The sequence below is a fragment of the Lutjanus erythropterus genome, chromosome 20 (genome assembly GCF_056507025.1).
Source record: "Lutjanus erythropterus isolate fLutEry1 chromosome 20, fLutEry1.hap2, whole genome shotgun sequence".
In the NCBI taxonomy this organism is placed as follows: Eukaryota; Metazoa; Chordata; class Actinopteri; order Lutjaniformes; family Lutjanidae; genus Lutjanus; species Lutjanus erythropterus.
In genome coordinates, this window is record NC_139336.1 from 31,868,460 (window position 1) to 31,884,494 (window position 16,035).

General features: G+C 37.0%; 1 protein-coding gene across 1 annotated transcript; it reads left to right on the forward strand.

Moving 5' to 3' along the window:
• The first annotated feature begins 4,196 nt into the window (after window positions 1–4,196).
• bspry (B-box and SPRY domain containing) lies at window positions 4,197–10,083 on the forward strand. The gene is made up of 6 exons (XM_084746577.1): window positions 4,197–4,665; window positions 6,539–6,637; window positions 8,490–8,720; window positions 8,838–8,863; window positions 8,975–9,099; window positions 9,240–10,083. Exons 1-6 carry the CDS (start codon window positions 4,282–4,284, stop codon window positions 9,773–9,775), a joined length of 1,401 nt encoding a protein of 466 aa, XP_084602703.1. The 5' UTR covers window positions 4,197–4,281; the 3' UTR covers window positions 9,776–10,083.
• The last annotated feature ends 5,952 nt before the right edge of the window (window positions 10,084–16,035 follow it).

Here is a 16,035-nt window from a genome sequence, read left to right on the forward strand (position 1 = left end):
TTGAATTGTTTCAGTTCTTGAGTTATCTGTCAAAGACACTTATGCTGCAAAAAAAGAACCAAAATGAAAATGAAAGTGAAGATAAGAAACTTTTGATGCCACAAGAGATAAATTCACACGTTACAGCAGTTCAGAAATGAGTTGGTGATAAAATAGAATAAAGATCAAGCAAAAAGAGATTAAAAGTTCATTTATTTAGATTCTTTCAAGTGAGAACCTCTTTTTGATGTTATAAAAAAGAGATGATTGAAAATGTAAATCCACTGACAAAATGTGTGACTGTGTGGTTGAAACAAAACTCGCAACTAAGATGGCTAAATTAATTCATGTTAACTATCAAGATATAAAAAAAAATATATACATGAAACAGCTAACTCAAACTACTGGAAAGAATATTCATGGAGGGTTTTATCTTGATATTTTAAGACACCACAAATTCAAAGTAAGTATAAAGAAAACTCGACCTCGAGACGTTGGACAGGATGTGGTGAGGAGACAGCAAACCACAGTCACATATTTTTGGTCATGTAAAGTGATAAATGACTTCTGGGAAAATTCTACCAAAGAATCTGTCAAATATCTTTGATATTTCTTTAGATAAAAACCCACGAGTCTTATTACTTGGAAAAATACCAGAAAAGAAAAGATCGAAAAGGAAGATTCTCACTTGTTTTTAATTAAACAAATAATAAGGAACTGGTTAAAATAAGGGATCTTGTGTATGAGAAATATGAAATGGAACAAAATCATCATGAGAATTAGAAACCAAGTGCATATCTCTGAAGAAAGATGTGAAAATGGTTGAAATATATTAAAGACGATGTTTCTAATGACCTTCGACCAGATGACGGCTGAAGTAATGAGACACACAGTACAGACATGATTTTCTGTTGTTGTTCACATGAGTGTGTGTGACAACATGTCCACGTCTGAGTAAACACACACTCATGTGTGCATGCACATATAAATAGGTATGTAGGTCTCATGTGTGTATATTCGTGTGTAATTATGGTGTATCCTCCAACCTCAACCTAAATTTATCAGTCTGTTTAATTATATCTTATGAAATAATGTACAAGTACTTTGCTATTTTTTATTGATTAATTTTTAAAAAATGTTTCTTCTTCTTCTTCTTCTTCTTCTTCTTCTTCTTATTATTCTTATTATTATTATTATTATTAATAATATTAATATTATTATATTGTCACTTATTTTCTGATGTTGCTTGATTGCTTTTGTTTTATTAATTTATTTATTTCGCTTCTTTAACCTTTCTTTTTTGTTCTTGATATGTATGTAAATAATCTTCAAAAAATGCAAATAACAACAAAATAAAAATAAAAAATAAAAATATAGATTAGGAAAACTATATTTATATCATTATCATTTTATATCATTATGCTAACATGCTGCATGTTTTTAGAGTAACATCAGACATGAATTTAGATTTTGCTTCTGTTACGAGTGTCATTTTATTTTATTTTCATTTTAAGACTTCTTTCATTTGTTTTTGTTGTTGTTGTTGTTTTTACTTTTTTACGGTGTGTATTCAATGATTCAGCTCTTTCTTCTAGAACAAACTCACAGAGAACACAGGGAACCCTTGTTTGTTTCCTGACGTGAGCACCTGTATATCTTGTGTTTACCAGTTTCATCCATCACAAAACAGCTTCTTATGTTGGAAACAATGGCAGCCCTGTGGGTCTGTGTTGCTGCAGACCCACCCTGTCTGAGTACAGGAGGCACGACTCTCTTCTGTCAATCACTCCTATCCAGTTACTCACACGCACGGAGCTGCTGGGAGGAGTGGGAGCTGCTGGGAGGAGTGGGAGCTGCTGGGAGGAGTGGGAGGTGTGTCGCTCCTTGTGCGGGTTTGAGTTTCTCGAGATTTGATCTGTTTCCTCCCAAACTTACCTGTAGCTTTTACAGAAAAGCCTTTCATTTGAGCTCAGTTTAAAAACTGGATAAGGATAGAAAGTGATGTAAAGAGGATACAAAACAGTTTACTTTTGTTCCTCTTCAGGATGCTTTAGGACAAACATTCCCAAACACTGGGTCGGGACCCACGGGTGGGTCACAGGAGATTTTATTTGGGTTCCCACATAAATAACAGACTTTGGAGGAAATCCTGCAAATTTTATATATAGATCTGCAATATACATTTTTATAAAGCATTTAAAATGTGTCTGTTGTTTCACTGATGAAAGGAAAAAACAGAACCCTGTCAATATAAAAAAGTAAAAGAATAAAATTAAATAAATAAAAATGAGACAATATTTTACTGGTGAGAGGAAATAAAAACAATGAGATGGCCTGTTAACTCATCCTAAATGACTTCTGTCTCATTTCTAAAGTTTTAACATGTATAAAACCAAATGTTTTTAATTATGAAAAAAAGCTAAAATTAAACACATGCACTTTAAATGAACATGGAAATTATATTCCAATAACACAAATATGTCAAAAGCACATTTAATTAGTTTATTGTTTCAGTTTCTCACCAATCATGTGACAGACTTATCTTATCATTTTAAATGAGTGGCTGACTGACTTTGGATTTCCTGCAGGTTATGTAGGAAACTGTGAGAGCGTTTCCAGACAGTGGGCGTCGCTCAGTTACCAAACAGAGGCGTCTGTGAGGTGTGGCTGCACCCTGGAAAATTTAATTACACTCCTCCATAGTTTTGTTTTCTGACTAAGTGTGTGGAGTAAATAATAAATACCTGGATAGAATGTTTTTGACTTTGACACTGAACAACACAAGAAAAAGTTTTCATCCAAAATCCATCATAACAAAATTTATTTCTTCTGTAGTTATAAAATTAATGCCATCTGAAGAAAAAACATTATAATTATTTTAGGAAAGTTACCAGTTAATTTGCATGAAGCGGAAAATGAAAAAATACATGTAAGTGACAAAATCATGAAAAAAATATTGATAGAATAAAGTACTGGTGTTAGAAATATACTTGAAAGAAGAACAAAGTATTAGTCATAAAAACTACTCATAGAGTATAAATTGCTTTTTAAAGTTGATGTCACAGTCACCTCTCTGAACTAGAGCTGCAAATTTTGTGTTTTCCTGAACCAATAGTTAGCAATCATTTAATCGTTAATAATTTATAAGATTGTTTTTTTCCAATTTTAAGTCCAAATTTTATTTTCTTTATTCAACAAACGGCTGCATCGGATAAAATAATGTCAAATAATGTGCAGTTACTGCCACAACTATTGATTAAATATCCATGAAAACATTTTTAACTAGTTCAATTCCTAATTGATTAATGATCAATAATTAACATCCTTACCTCAGGTGTGTGCTGCTGCAGCATTTTGTTTTGTTTTCCGTTTGTTTGTCTTTGTACAATTTGAATTAATATCCAAACTTTTCATCTGCGTTTTAGTAGCCAATCAGGTGATCTGATCACAGACAGGCCAATGAAAATAATGAGATTCAAAAGAAAAACAAAACAAAATGCAGCAGCACAGGTTTGGAGCAAGGATGTTAATGATTAATCATTAATCAATTAATTGCAGTTAAGAATTTAACCAATTAAAAATGTATTCATGGATATTTAATCAATAGTCATGGCAGCAATTTGTACCTCATTTAAATTGTTTTATCTGGCAGAGGAAATAAACTTGTTTTGTTTCTTATAAATTATCAATCATTAATTGATTGTTAGCATTTACAACTATTGATTAAGGAAAAAAACAGAAAATGAACAGTCCTGGTTTGGAGAGTTGACATCAGTGGATAAAAGTAACCAATACTCTGAAAAGTTTTTGCAGCTAATATATTGTACTTTTACGGAAGTATTTTTCACTACTACTTTTATTTGTAACTGAGTAATATTTTAGCAATGTAACAGTAGTTGTGCTTAAGTTAAAAATGTCAGTACTCTTTCCACCACTGTGCATACTTTGGTACAAGTAAAAATACAAGTACCCCAAAAAACTACTTAATTACAGTCATTTGTACAGTCATTACACTCATCTTAATGAGTTACTCCCACACCTGAAATCACCTGTGAGGTGTGACAAAGAGTAGAGCAGGATTTAAAGTCAAAGTCGGTTATCAGCTGACGCCCAAATCAAACAAGTGTAAAACCAGCAGAGCAGAAACTGTTTTCTTTTTTTTTTTTTTTTTTTTCCTGTTAGTCAGCTCTGACCTCTGGTGTCCGCGTTACTTCCGTGTTCCGCTCACCTGTTACACCTGTATGACTGCGCCTGTAGTCCTGCTCTGCCTGCCGGTGCACCTGCTGCAGTTATTACCGTGCCATGACCGAGGAGGAGTTCATAACGTGTGAGTTAACGTGCTCCTCCGACTCCGAGGAGACGTTAAACGGCGTCCGGACAGGTGAGATGGACGTCGAACAGCCCATTTTCTCCGCGCTGAGCGGCGGTGGGCTGAAGCCGGAGAAGCGGGTGGGGGTCGGGGACCGGACCGCCGACCAGCTGTCGTCCTCACCGGCCGCCGCGACCACCACCGACGCCGAGTCCGGGATCTTCTCCGGGGAAGGTGAGACCTGTGTGGAGCACGAGTCCGAGCTGGACTGGTTCTGTGGCACCGAGCAGAAACTCATCTGCTCCCACTGCGCCATCGTGGGCCCCTGCCACGGACACACCGTGACCCCTCTGGCCACCAGAGTAACCGCAGTCAGGGTGAGTGTGTGCAGCTGTTTATACACCTGCTGTATTCAAATGATACAGATGTTTACTATATGTTGACCCAGCTGTGGTAAAGTACTGGCTGTTTACAGCTCTGTAAAATGTACATCATGTTTTCTTCACTGAGGGTTAGAAACAGTCCAGGGTTACTTTCACTTCATGTGATTGAGGCTACCTTCTGTTTTCTTTCGTTTTTATTCACTTTATTCGATTTGTTTCGATTTTATTTTATTTGTTTCGATTTTATTTGATTTTCTCATGTTTATTGATTTGGAAAAGGGCTGTATAAATAGCATTTCAACTGTACTTCTGAAATACAGTTAAAAAAAAAAAACACTAAACAACAAAAGAATGAAAAACTCATTATGGGTGACACAAAAACAGAAATTATGCATGTTTTATCATATAGGTTACAAGGGATTGACTAGAGTATTGTTCTTTGTTTGCTTGTTTTATTTTTTTATTCAAGGTTCATTTTTTATTGTTACTTTTGCTTGGAAGCTCCATTCAAGAGTAAATTAAAATCAGGTAGGTAAGTTAAGTAATAACAGATAGAACAATAATAATGAGATCTAAGTAACAGAATAAAATAAAGTATTACATAGTATTATATACAATAATAAGGTAAAAATATTCAGTAGTATAACTATAATAGATAATAATAAATAAAGAGCACATAAATATAGAACAAAGGTTGCATATTGAATAAACGGTAAAACAATACTTTCAAAACCTGCCTAAATGTTGCTTGAGCCGAGACTTTAGAAGCGCAAAATGACATTCAACTACATAAAAAAAACTTTTTTTCATTGCTGAGGTAAATTTGGACTTGAAATTGAACAATATATTAACTGTAAACACTTTAAGGTAAACTTAAATGTATCAAAACAAATTTACATGCCATATTCACAGAATAAATGAAACCTAATGCAAAAACAATAACTTAACATTAAATAACAGTCAGAGTACAGCAAAATAAAACACTTGAGACTGTTTAGTGTGGCATTTTAATGGTGTTTGTGGTAGCTACTAGCTAAGAGTAAGCTAACGTTAACTAGCGGTTTGGTGGTGCGTCTGTAACGTCCAACTGTTTTCATCAACAGCTCAGGCTTGTGGCACTGAAATGAGCGTCATGACTCGATTCGTTAGACACCAGTCGTATAGATTTTATATATATTGACCTATGACACTATGGGTCAGTTAACCAGTGAGACCATGGGTCTTCAACAGGGAGTCCGTGAACCCTAGGGGGTCGTCAGAGTTACTGCAAGAGTTGAAAGTTGAGTGGAAAAGTCATGTAGAAATAGTATTCCCACTGCATTTCTGAAATAAAGTAAAGCAAACACACTATCAACATAAAAAGAATGAAAAGAATCATTGGGGCGTGAAACGAAAAAGGAGAACTTGTAGCTTCTCAGATTTCCAGAGTTGTAGCTGCAGTTTTCCAGCTGACTTGGCATCATGCTCAACCTGGCTCAACCTAACAGAGCAGTTAGAGGAACTTCCTATTAAAACCTTTAGACAAAAAAGTCATTCTAAGTTTGTTTTATGAAAGAAAATGTGTATTTTTCCTATTTGAACCACTTTGTTTAGGATGGTAGCTGATAAAGTTTGGGAAGTTTGTTGACATGTGTGACTTTACAGTGTAATATCTGCAGCCGACTTTAATAGTTCTTGGGCGTGCCACATGTTGCATGAAGTTTTCCTCACTCGTGGTATTTGAAAAGACAGGATTTTCTTGTTGTGTCTCCAGCTGATGATGTTCAGGTGTTGCGATGTGCTTAGTCAAAAACCACAGTATGTCTGTGTGTGTGTGTGTGTGTGTGTGTGTGTGTGTGTGTGTGTGTGTGTGTGTTTTCCCCAACAGAACCAACTGGTGGATGTGTGTGAGAAAATACAGCTGCAGGCTCTGAGGATTGAGAAGTTTATCGACCAGACTCTGACGACCAAAGAACAAAAGCTTCAGGTGAGAAATAATGACTGATCCCCTCCCACTCACAAGTACAGCAATTTAATATTGGCTGGCTGCCTTTAACAAAAACCCACATGTTACTAACCCCTGTAATAAATCTTTTTTCATCGGGGTTGTGACTAAGGATTGTTTTCAGCAATTAAAATATTAATTCTCTGATTATATTCAGGGCAAAATGCCGTCACAGTCAGAGAGTCGCTGTTTGGTCAGACCAGCTGTTCCAAAACCCACAGATTCAGTTTACAATCAGCTTAATTGACTAATCAATTATTGGACTAATCATCTCAACACTTCTTTTGCACGTAAAATAATCAACAAGACTATAATGTCATCACAGTTTAGCTCATGGCTACCAGAAATCATGGATGACTGACATGCTACCTGCATAATCATTACTACTTAGCTTAGTGAATTTTAAATTTTATATCAGTGATCTATGTTGATATGCATATTCATCTCAAAATTTTGCTGTATTGTCACAGCATTATATGTTTATAAATTAATTTATTTAATTTTTAAAAAATATTCCTGACATTCCTCTGTGTACCACTAGAGGGAGCACATGTGCCATTATTGGTACACACACCACAGCTTGAGAATCTAGGCTTTACAACATTCCTGCAAAAAAATGGGACAGCTCTTTGATTTAAACAACATATTGTAGATATTTTTCCATGTTTTGTCAATTTTGTTATTTCCTATGACTTGTAGTACTGATTTATTTACCAAGGCAAAACACTCAACCTATGTAGCAATAAATCTGATGAATTAATGTGTTAATTCATAAAAATACTTAGGACTGCAGCATAAAATACGAGTCAGTTTCCCCGAACTTTCTCAGCGGAGGATCTTTTACACCATCAGATCTTTTTCTTCCAGACAAACTTCATGTAATGAGGTTGTTTGCAGTTGTAAATGTGTGACTAAGAGAGAAAAAAATGTATGTTCACTAGTCAAGTATACCTGTAAACAATAAAGACTGAGTTTGCTGATTCAGTCAGTTTATCACCGTGGTGCACCGAAGCAAAGGTTGCTTCTCTCAGTGCACCAATATTTATTAACCTCCCTGAACACAGTGGGTCTGTGAAGTGGTCAGAGGTCAAGATGCAAGAAAAAAAGGAAAAGGAAAAAAAGCAAAACAGAAAACATACAGAGTGAGAAAACATCAATGTCTGGATTTTTGGATTTATTTCTACCATCTTATCTTACTGGGCACGTGCTCATATGAAGCTGTTTTTGTTAACAGATTTGCACAATCTTTTAAATCTATCAGTTTAGGGGTTTTCCGGTGTTTAAGGATTGTCCTGCTAACCATAACAACCAATGACCTTTCATTTGAAATCTGGGGTATCTGTGACTTTATCTGTCATCTCAGCCCGGTTACTCAAACACTGCAAAACTTTTATCCACAGAGGTTGGACCATTTAACATTCCCACATGCAATGCAGAAATGTGCCCGTGTCATTTTGCCGTTTCCAGCACAGATTAATGTTTAATAAACCCATTCTGCACAGACTCGATGGTGTCCAATAGAATCAATGTAATATTTTAAACTGAATAAATTTGCCTTTTGCTTCCCTTATATAGTATTTTCCCATCGTTGGACACAATTGTGCGCCATTCCTCATCATTGATCGTGTGCTCGTCTCTCTGCCGAACCAACCTTTAGTTGCAGGCTGCCCTACTTTTTAGATCAAAAGCAGTATTAAATAAAAAATATTTGTCTTTACTTTGCTAAAGTATTTATCATATTAAAGGTTTTTTTAGTGCTCAATTAAAGCACATGTGATAATAAGCTTTGAAGATAAAATTACGCGTTGTCTAATATTTCTTCTTCTTGGTGCAGACAGCGGCGAGCAGGGCGAGGGAGCAGGTCCTGGCTCAGGTCAGCGCAGCCCGTGAAGCCCTGGAGGAGGAGGAGCAGCGTCTCCTGGAGGAGGTGCAGAGGGAGGAGGAGCGGGTGGAGCAGTGCCTCCTCACCCAGAGAGCCCACTGGAGCCAGGCGCTGGAGAGTCTGTCGCAGACGCGCTCCGGCCTGGTGCACACACTGACGCACACTCCAGACGCACAGCTGGCGGTGAGGACCAGGGAGCATTGTGGGAATTTAACTGAAGAATAGAGGAACTATTCAGATAACATCCTGATAAGAGTCATAATTTACTAAACTGCACTTTCTTCCTGTCTCGTCTTTCAGACCAGTGTCCAGGAGATCGCTGACAGGTAACCTTTGAGATGCTGCTGAACATTTTCTTTCTTGCTCAGGATGTAAAATATCCCCAAGAGATGTAATATATCTCTTCTTCTCTTGATGTTTTTGCGCGTTTGTGTCAGGGTGGAGGAGGCGGAGGGGGTCGGGGAGCCCTGTGACACAGACCAGCTCAACCTGAACCCGGCCTGCAGTGACAGCAAGCTGCTCAGAGGTCTGTGGGCCACTGCAGTGCTGCTGGGACCCAACGGTCAGTAGGTTTTAATTCAGACTTCATGCAGACGTGACATGTTTATTACATACAGCAGTTTATGACAGTCCGGAGAAGGAATTATTTTGTACATCCTGAATACTTTTTAAATTTAAATGAACTCTCTCTTCTTTTTACAGCTTACGGATCATCTTGTTTAAAGTTTGACGAGCGCACGGTGAGCCCTCTCCTCTCCCTGTCCAACGACCTCTGCACTTTGACCTTCATCCACAAAAAGCCTCGCCAGTCGCCGCTCTATGACCCTGCACGATTCGACTGTTGGCCCAACGCTCTGGGCTCACTGTCCATGTCCTCCGGCACCCACAGCTGGGTGGTGGATGTAGGCCAGAGCGCCGCCTTTAAGGTGGGGGTCTGCTACGCCTCTCTGGAGCGCAAAGGCTCCGGGAACGAGGCTCGGCTGGGCTACAACGGTCAGTCCTGGGTGCTGTCCCACTACGATGGGGACTACTCCTTCTGCCACGCGGGGAAGAAGGTGCCCCTGCACGTGGTGAGGAAACCCCAGAGGATCGGCCTGCTGCTGGACTGGCCGAGTCAGACACTGATGTTTTACGAGCCGGACTCCAGTGCAGTGCTGCACTCTGTCACGCATCGCTTTAATGCCCCGCTGCTGCCGGCATGTGCGGTGACTGACCGCAGTATCACCATACAGCACTGACACACAAAAAACTGAATGACCCCGAACAAGTGAACAAACAGCAGCCAAAGATCCTCCATCTGTGTGACGATGACGGGCCTCAGCTTTTATTTATTTTGTTTGTTTTGTACCGAGAAGCAAGTGAGAAAAATAATCTGGAGACAGTTTTCTCTCTTGTGATTATGATTTAAGAACAGGTGATTTTTAAAAAAAAAGTTTTTTAAGTTCCTTAGATATTTTTTTATCTGTGAAACAGGTTGGGAAAATAAGTTTGCCAGGTGGGAAAAAAGTGTTTGTTGTTGTAATACTCATTTCATCCACAAGAGGCTGAAGTGCGCCTGAGTGTGAACCAACCGAGACATCACCTGTTGGTTTGTGGACAGTGAGTTTATTTCCTAGCGCGGTGAAAAATGGCCACTGCCTGGATACAATCTGTCTCATATTACAGCTAAACAGTACACTAGACCAGGGTTTCCCAAAGGCTGGAGATTTTACTTCGGTCACCAAATAAACAAAAGACTTCAGGAACTTTAAGATTTATATCTGCAGTACAGCTTTTATAAAGCATTTAAAATGTGTGTGTGTGTGTTTTACTGATGAGAGGGAAAAAAGAGCCTGTTAATTCCATCTAAATGTACTTATTTTGTCTCATTTATGAAGTGGACTTAAAATGTCCTACACTGTAAAAACAAAAAAGTTGAGAAAACTAAAAATTTCAAGAGCTTTTTGAGTTTTGAGCTGAACTCAAACTCAAACTACTATTTAATTTCCTTCTTTAGATAAACTTGAATCATTTTATTTTAGTAAACTTTTTGAAGTGAAAGTGAAAAAAATTCGCTTAAAACCATTAAATGTTAAAGTTTCCAAACCAGAAAAGCAAATCCCCTCAACTATATAATATAATATAATATAATATAATATAATATAATATAAGTTGGCAAAACTTTTTTGTACAATTAAAAACTAAAGAGTTTGAGTTGGGCTCAAAACTCAAAAAAAGAAAGAAAGAAAGGTAATTCACTGTAAAAGATTTTTAAGGTTTGTGTTCTTGACGAAAGGAAATAAAATCAGTGAGATGGTCTGTTAATTCAGCTTAAATGCATTTATTTCTCATTTCTATAATATATAATGTATCTATGCATCAAGATGACATGAGGTGATGCAGAAATGTAGGTAAAAATGGTGAGGAACGTTAAGTGTTGAGATGAAACTTTCATTTTATCCCCAACTTTGAGTAAACAAAGCACACATTTGTTTTCATGCTGCTGATCTACTGTGACCTCTACTGGCTGTGAATGTTTTATATACCTTTAAATATTTTTTTTTAAATTTGTGAAATAGGTAGGTGGAAAAAATGTTGTCTTTTTGGCTTTGGTCAGGATTTAGTGTTTGTTGTTGTAATACTCATTTCAGCCACAAGAGGGAGACGTGCACCACCTCTCTATTTTATAAAAGCATGTTTTCCTCCAGGTGAGTTTAAATTTCTCCAGAAGGTATATAAACAGAAGGTACATGTATACGTTATTTAACATTACTGTCATGTATTTTAATCAGTGCTGAATGTTTTTACTCTCATTTAGAACATGAGGTTGTGGTGCACAAAATAATTTATATCAGATTTAGAAAATTAATCACCAGAATATTTGCCTTCACTTGCCTCTTGGGGCTTCCTGAACTGTTTTTAATAATTTAATAGATTTTTTTACCTGTTGATCATATTACACAGTAGTGCTATAACAGTACTTTTTGACTGACAATTGTTTTTTGTAAAATATGTTGTGTTTTTTTATATATTTTTTTTAATCATCGTTTGATCCATGTAATAAAGGTTCCCCAATACTCTTCATAGAAAATATTAATAATACTGGTTAATCCAGGAGTGTTTTAAGTGTTCCCTATATTGTTATATGCTCTGTAAACCACTTATTACAACTCAAACTGTTCTATTTCTGACTCTGCAGTTGAGATAATCTTTTATCGAACCCCCAGATGGGAAATTCAGGTGTTACAGCAGCAGAAGAACAGAACAGATGAACAGAAAACTTAAAAAATAAATAACTGAAAAGTAAAGAAAATACAAATAAGAACCGAATAAGATAGAAACAACTCAGAGCAGTTAAACTCAACGTACAATATTAGTTAGGCAACAGCTGTTTACACACATCACCCACTCAAACCAGAGCAAAGTGTTGTACATGTAAGAAAATATGATACCATCAGATAAAACAGTGTACAACAGCATATTATATAATATATAATATGATTATAGAGTACTTTATTAATCCCAGCAGGGAATTTAATCGCAGCTTAGAGCAAAAAAAGATGATGAGCAAAAACCAAACAAACAAACAAACAAACAAAAACAAAACTTCTTAGCAGCAAAAGCTAAACAATATCTTAAAATAAGTGTGAGATTTTCTACCAGGGATTCACCTGAATCCCAATACATTATTTGGGAAATTACATTATTGATTATCACCAATAATCCAAATGTAACTCAGTAATATTCAAACTACATTTTTACACAAGTATTTAATTTAATAACATTATAATATAATATTAATACATATGTATAATCAGTGGTGGAAAGAGTCCTGAAAATCAGTACTGTTTTTTCTACAGTATTTTTTGTCCATTATGTTCTTGGTTCTCATTGGCCTGTTTGTGATCAGATCACCTGATTGGCTGTGAGAATGCAGGTGAATGGTTTGGTGGTTTGTTTAATTTGAATTGTACTCAGTACTCGATTTTAAAGGTAACTGAGTAGATGAAAGCATACTTACGAGTAAAAGTACAGACTAGAAAATCTACTCATAAAAGTACAAGTACCCCCCCAAAAATTAATTAATTTAATTACAGTAACTTGAGTATTTGTAATCAGTTACTTCCACCCCTGTGTGTAATATTCTTATTCTGTGAACTGCAGTAAGATTAACACAAGAAACATGAAGCATCACTGAAATTTAAGATGGTTCCCTTTAACTGAGGGATACTTTTTATATCTTTACAGTAAAAAGTTTCTACTTCCTGTTTCCAGTCACCAAAAAAGAACTTCACTACCAACGAATTGTAGGTAAGAACCCACAATATTTGCCCAAATTAATCTGACTTCCAGTACAAACGTCGCCCACTTCTGTTCTTCCATCTGAAAACAGATGCAGACAGTTTTATTTTATTGGTTGCACAGACACATACAGATAATGACGTCACTGTGCGCCCTTGTGTTCTACTATACATACACGTGTTATGCTGTAGGTACAAACCAGTGAGGTGGACAAATAGAGCAAACTTAAACACAAGTGCACTGTAAAGTTGTAGTGATAAATCAGTTCAGGGTGATGAGTGTTTGCAGTTACACGTTCTGCTGAGCGTGAGACTTGACCTCCAGACCCCGCTGTCCGTGACGCAGATGGGACTGGTTGTACTGGGAAATGGCAGCTGGTAGGCGGGACTTCCCACAGGGGTCCTTGACACTGTGGAACTGGATCAATCTGTTATTAAAAGTGCTCCGCTGTTTGACCAGCAGGTCAACACGAGAATGTGAGGTGTTTTCCATGTTACTCAACTGTTTGTGCGGGCAGCAGCCTCGTCTCCACTGGATCCAGGGTTCTTCTCAGAGCAGATCCACGATGTCTGATGAGTTGACAAGGTTTAATCTTTTCATTTTATTTACTATAACATTTTGTGAGAGCTAAAAAAAAAAAAAGAGATGCTTATTTTATTTTGTTTACTGAAGTCTCATCTGTTTCTTCTAACACCTCCCTCCCTCTCTCCCCTGGAGGAAAAAGAGAAGCAGATCTTTTGCTGAGCTCACAGGTGTCTCAGAGGTTTCAACAAGACTTTAATTTGACCACTGATACGAATTTAAGATCTGATTTAAGACAACTGAGTTTTCTTTAAGATCTCTCTGTTATTTAAGATCTTATTTAAGATAAGTGCGACGAGACACAAAAAAAAAAACCAAGAAGATCTTCAGTTGACCTCAAATTAGTCTCGGACTGAGACGAGATAAAGGCTGTTTCTTAGCAGCCGAATTTAAGAAAATGTTTCAGTCCATTTATGCAAAAGAGACACAGACCAGAATGAAATCTTACTCTGAGCTTTTCCTTTCCTCTGGGGAGACTCAGCAGGAAGTATAACTCAAAAACACTCATCAGTGTTGCTCAGAGTTTTGTGTTAAACTCTGTAAAGATCAGATGTAAGATTTCATATTCTGTATTGTTCACTTGTTCCTCCATACTGAACGGAGGTGTGGGGCAGCACATGCATGACAAACACTGAACTTTTGTGTGTACTACAGAAAATGACTTATTGATAAGCTGAGTGCAAGAGAAGGGAAATTTCTGTCTCGGGCTCAGTGCTACAGTCTGCTGCTTCACATACAATAAGATAGAAACATAAACATCTGACACAAAGCTGGACAGCCGCTGCACGTTAAAACTCCATAAATACGAAGGAGACACCGACTATAAATTCACACTGACAACACAATGACTTAAAACAAATTAAAATGCAAAAAAAAAAAAAAACATGAAAGGGCATGTTGCCACTAGAGGACAGCAAAGCACAACCAGCACGGCAAGCATGAGTCCTGAAAACAGTGTGAGCTCCTGACTCATCAGAGCAGTGAAGAAAGAAGATGAAAACATTACTCCAGACCACGGACAGCTACAGGTGACGACTACAAGCAGACAAGAGGTCAAACTGAGTGCAAATATCAGCCCAGGAATTTTACTCGAAAGTGTGGGTCACAGCCGGGCAAATTAATAACCCTAACAACAACCACTTAGAGCTGCAATGATTAATTCATTGTAACTCTTAAATTATTCTGCATCTATTATAATAATCAATTAATCTTTTCAAATTCTCTGATTTCAGCCACTAAAATGTGAATATTTTCTGGTTTCTTTAATTCTTTCTGACAGCAAACTTTTTAAGTAAATTAAGTAAAACTTGTTTTCATTACAAAGATATTAAAGAAAAGGAACCAACTTCTGTCATTCTGACCCACCAATGCATCTGAGGGTCAAGAAGTTCCTTATTGCCCTGCGCTGTATTAAACTCCCTGTCTCCTGTTACAGTTACCAATCTCCTGTTAAAAAAAAATGTAGTGCAACGTACAATGAAGTCATCAGATAGATTGATTTCCACACGACAAGCACACCTCATCCTTACCCTTTGAACCTGTTATCACATCCCTCCCTTCCTGATCCTCTTTTTTTCTCTCTTCACTCGGATATAAGAACCAAAGGAACTCTGAGTACCAGAAGACTGCAAGAGACGCTACCCAGACCCAGTCTCAACCCCGCCTCCGGCCGTCAGCCACCTCCACTATACCAATCTGTCCATCCAACACCTTAAACCACACCACATCCTTTTACCCTCATCCCTCTCCCTCCATCCCATCATCCCAGTGAATCATTTTTTCACTATTGGCCATGATAATGAGTTGTCAGCTGTGTGTTCGCTGTACATGGTTGTATATCATTCTTTATTTTAAAAATGCAATCTTACTAAATGCATCTCTGTAATCTGATTGTCTTTTTTTTTTTTTATCTGTATCCAGATTATTTAGCCTCATTACATGTAATCCATTACTCCCCAAGAGAGTAAATAAGATATTACTGATAGCAGAACAGTAAATAGTGTTTCTGTTGTAATTTATATGGTGTCATGTTGCATGTCTGTACTACAGGGAGTGTGTTGAATGAATATTTGTGAGGGAAGCAATGACGGACTCTGAACAAAAACAGGATCAAGGAAGTAACTGACAATGACAGTTTATTTTCCTAAGAGGTGACAGAGTCCTGGAACATCGTGACACGGTGGGGTAGTTGGCAGAGAGACAAAAAAACAACGAGGTCTGTGAATCATGATCTCTGACTCACTGTCACCGTGGTCAGATGCCTTTTAATCTGTGGCAGCTGAACTTCCCATCATCATGACAGTGCTACTTTATACACAAATAAGTTTTTGTTCATCACTTACTTTATTCATCCTGCTGCATTTATACACTGTCTGTTTTTACAGACAGAGTTTGGAGAATAAAATAAAAAGAGCCTCTGTATTCTCTTAAGTATAATTCATTCATTTAAATTTCACTATTCCACTCCATTATGATGATGTCTAGTAGGTGGTTTTTGTACGCTGACCTAAAATAATCATATTTAATATGTTTTAATATCATCATACTAACATTTAGATCTTCTATATACTTTTATATATATGACTCATTCTTGAGAATTGGGACAAAACCGTATTTTGACGTTTTTTTTTGTTTT

Excerpts from the sequence above, each read along its gene's own strand:
- bspry (XM_084746577.1), top strand. The coding sequence starts at position 4,282 with ATGACCGAGGAGGAGTTCATAACGTGTGAGTTAACGTGCTCCTCCGAC. Across the intron at positions 4,666-6,538 it reads CCAGAGTAACCGCAGTCAGG|AACCAACTGGTGGATGTGTG; the intron begins GTGAGTGTGTGC and ends TTTCCCCAACAG. Across the intron at positions 6,638-8,489 it reads CCAAAGAACAAAAGCTTCAG|ACAGCGGCGAGCAGGGCGAG; the intron begins GTGAGAAATAAT and ends TTCTTGGTGCAG.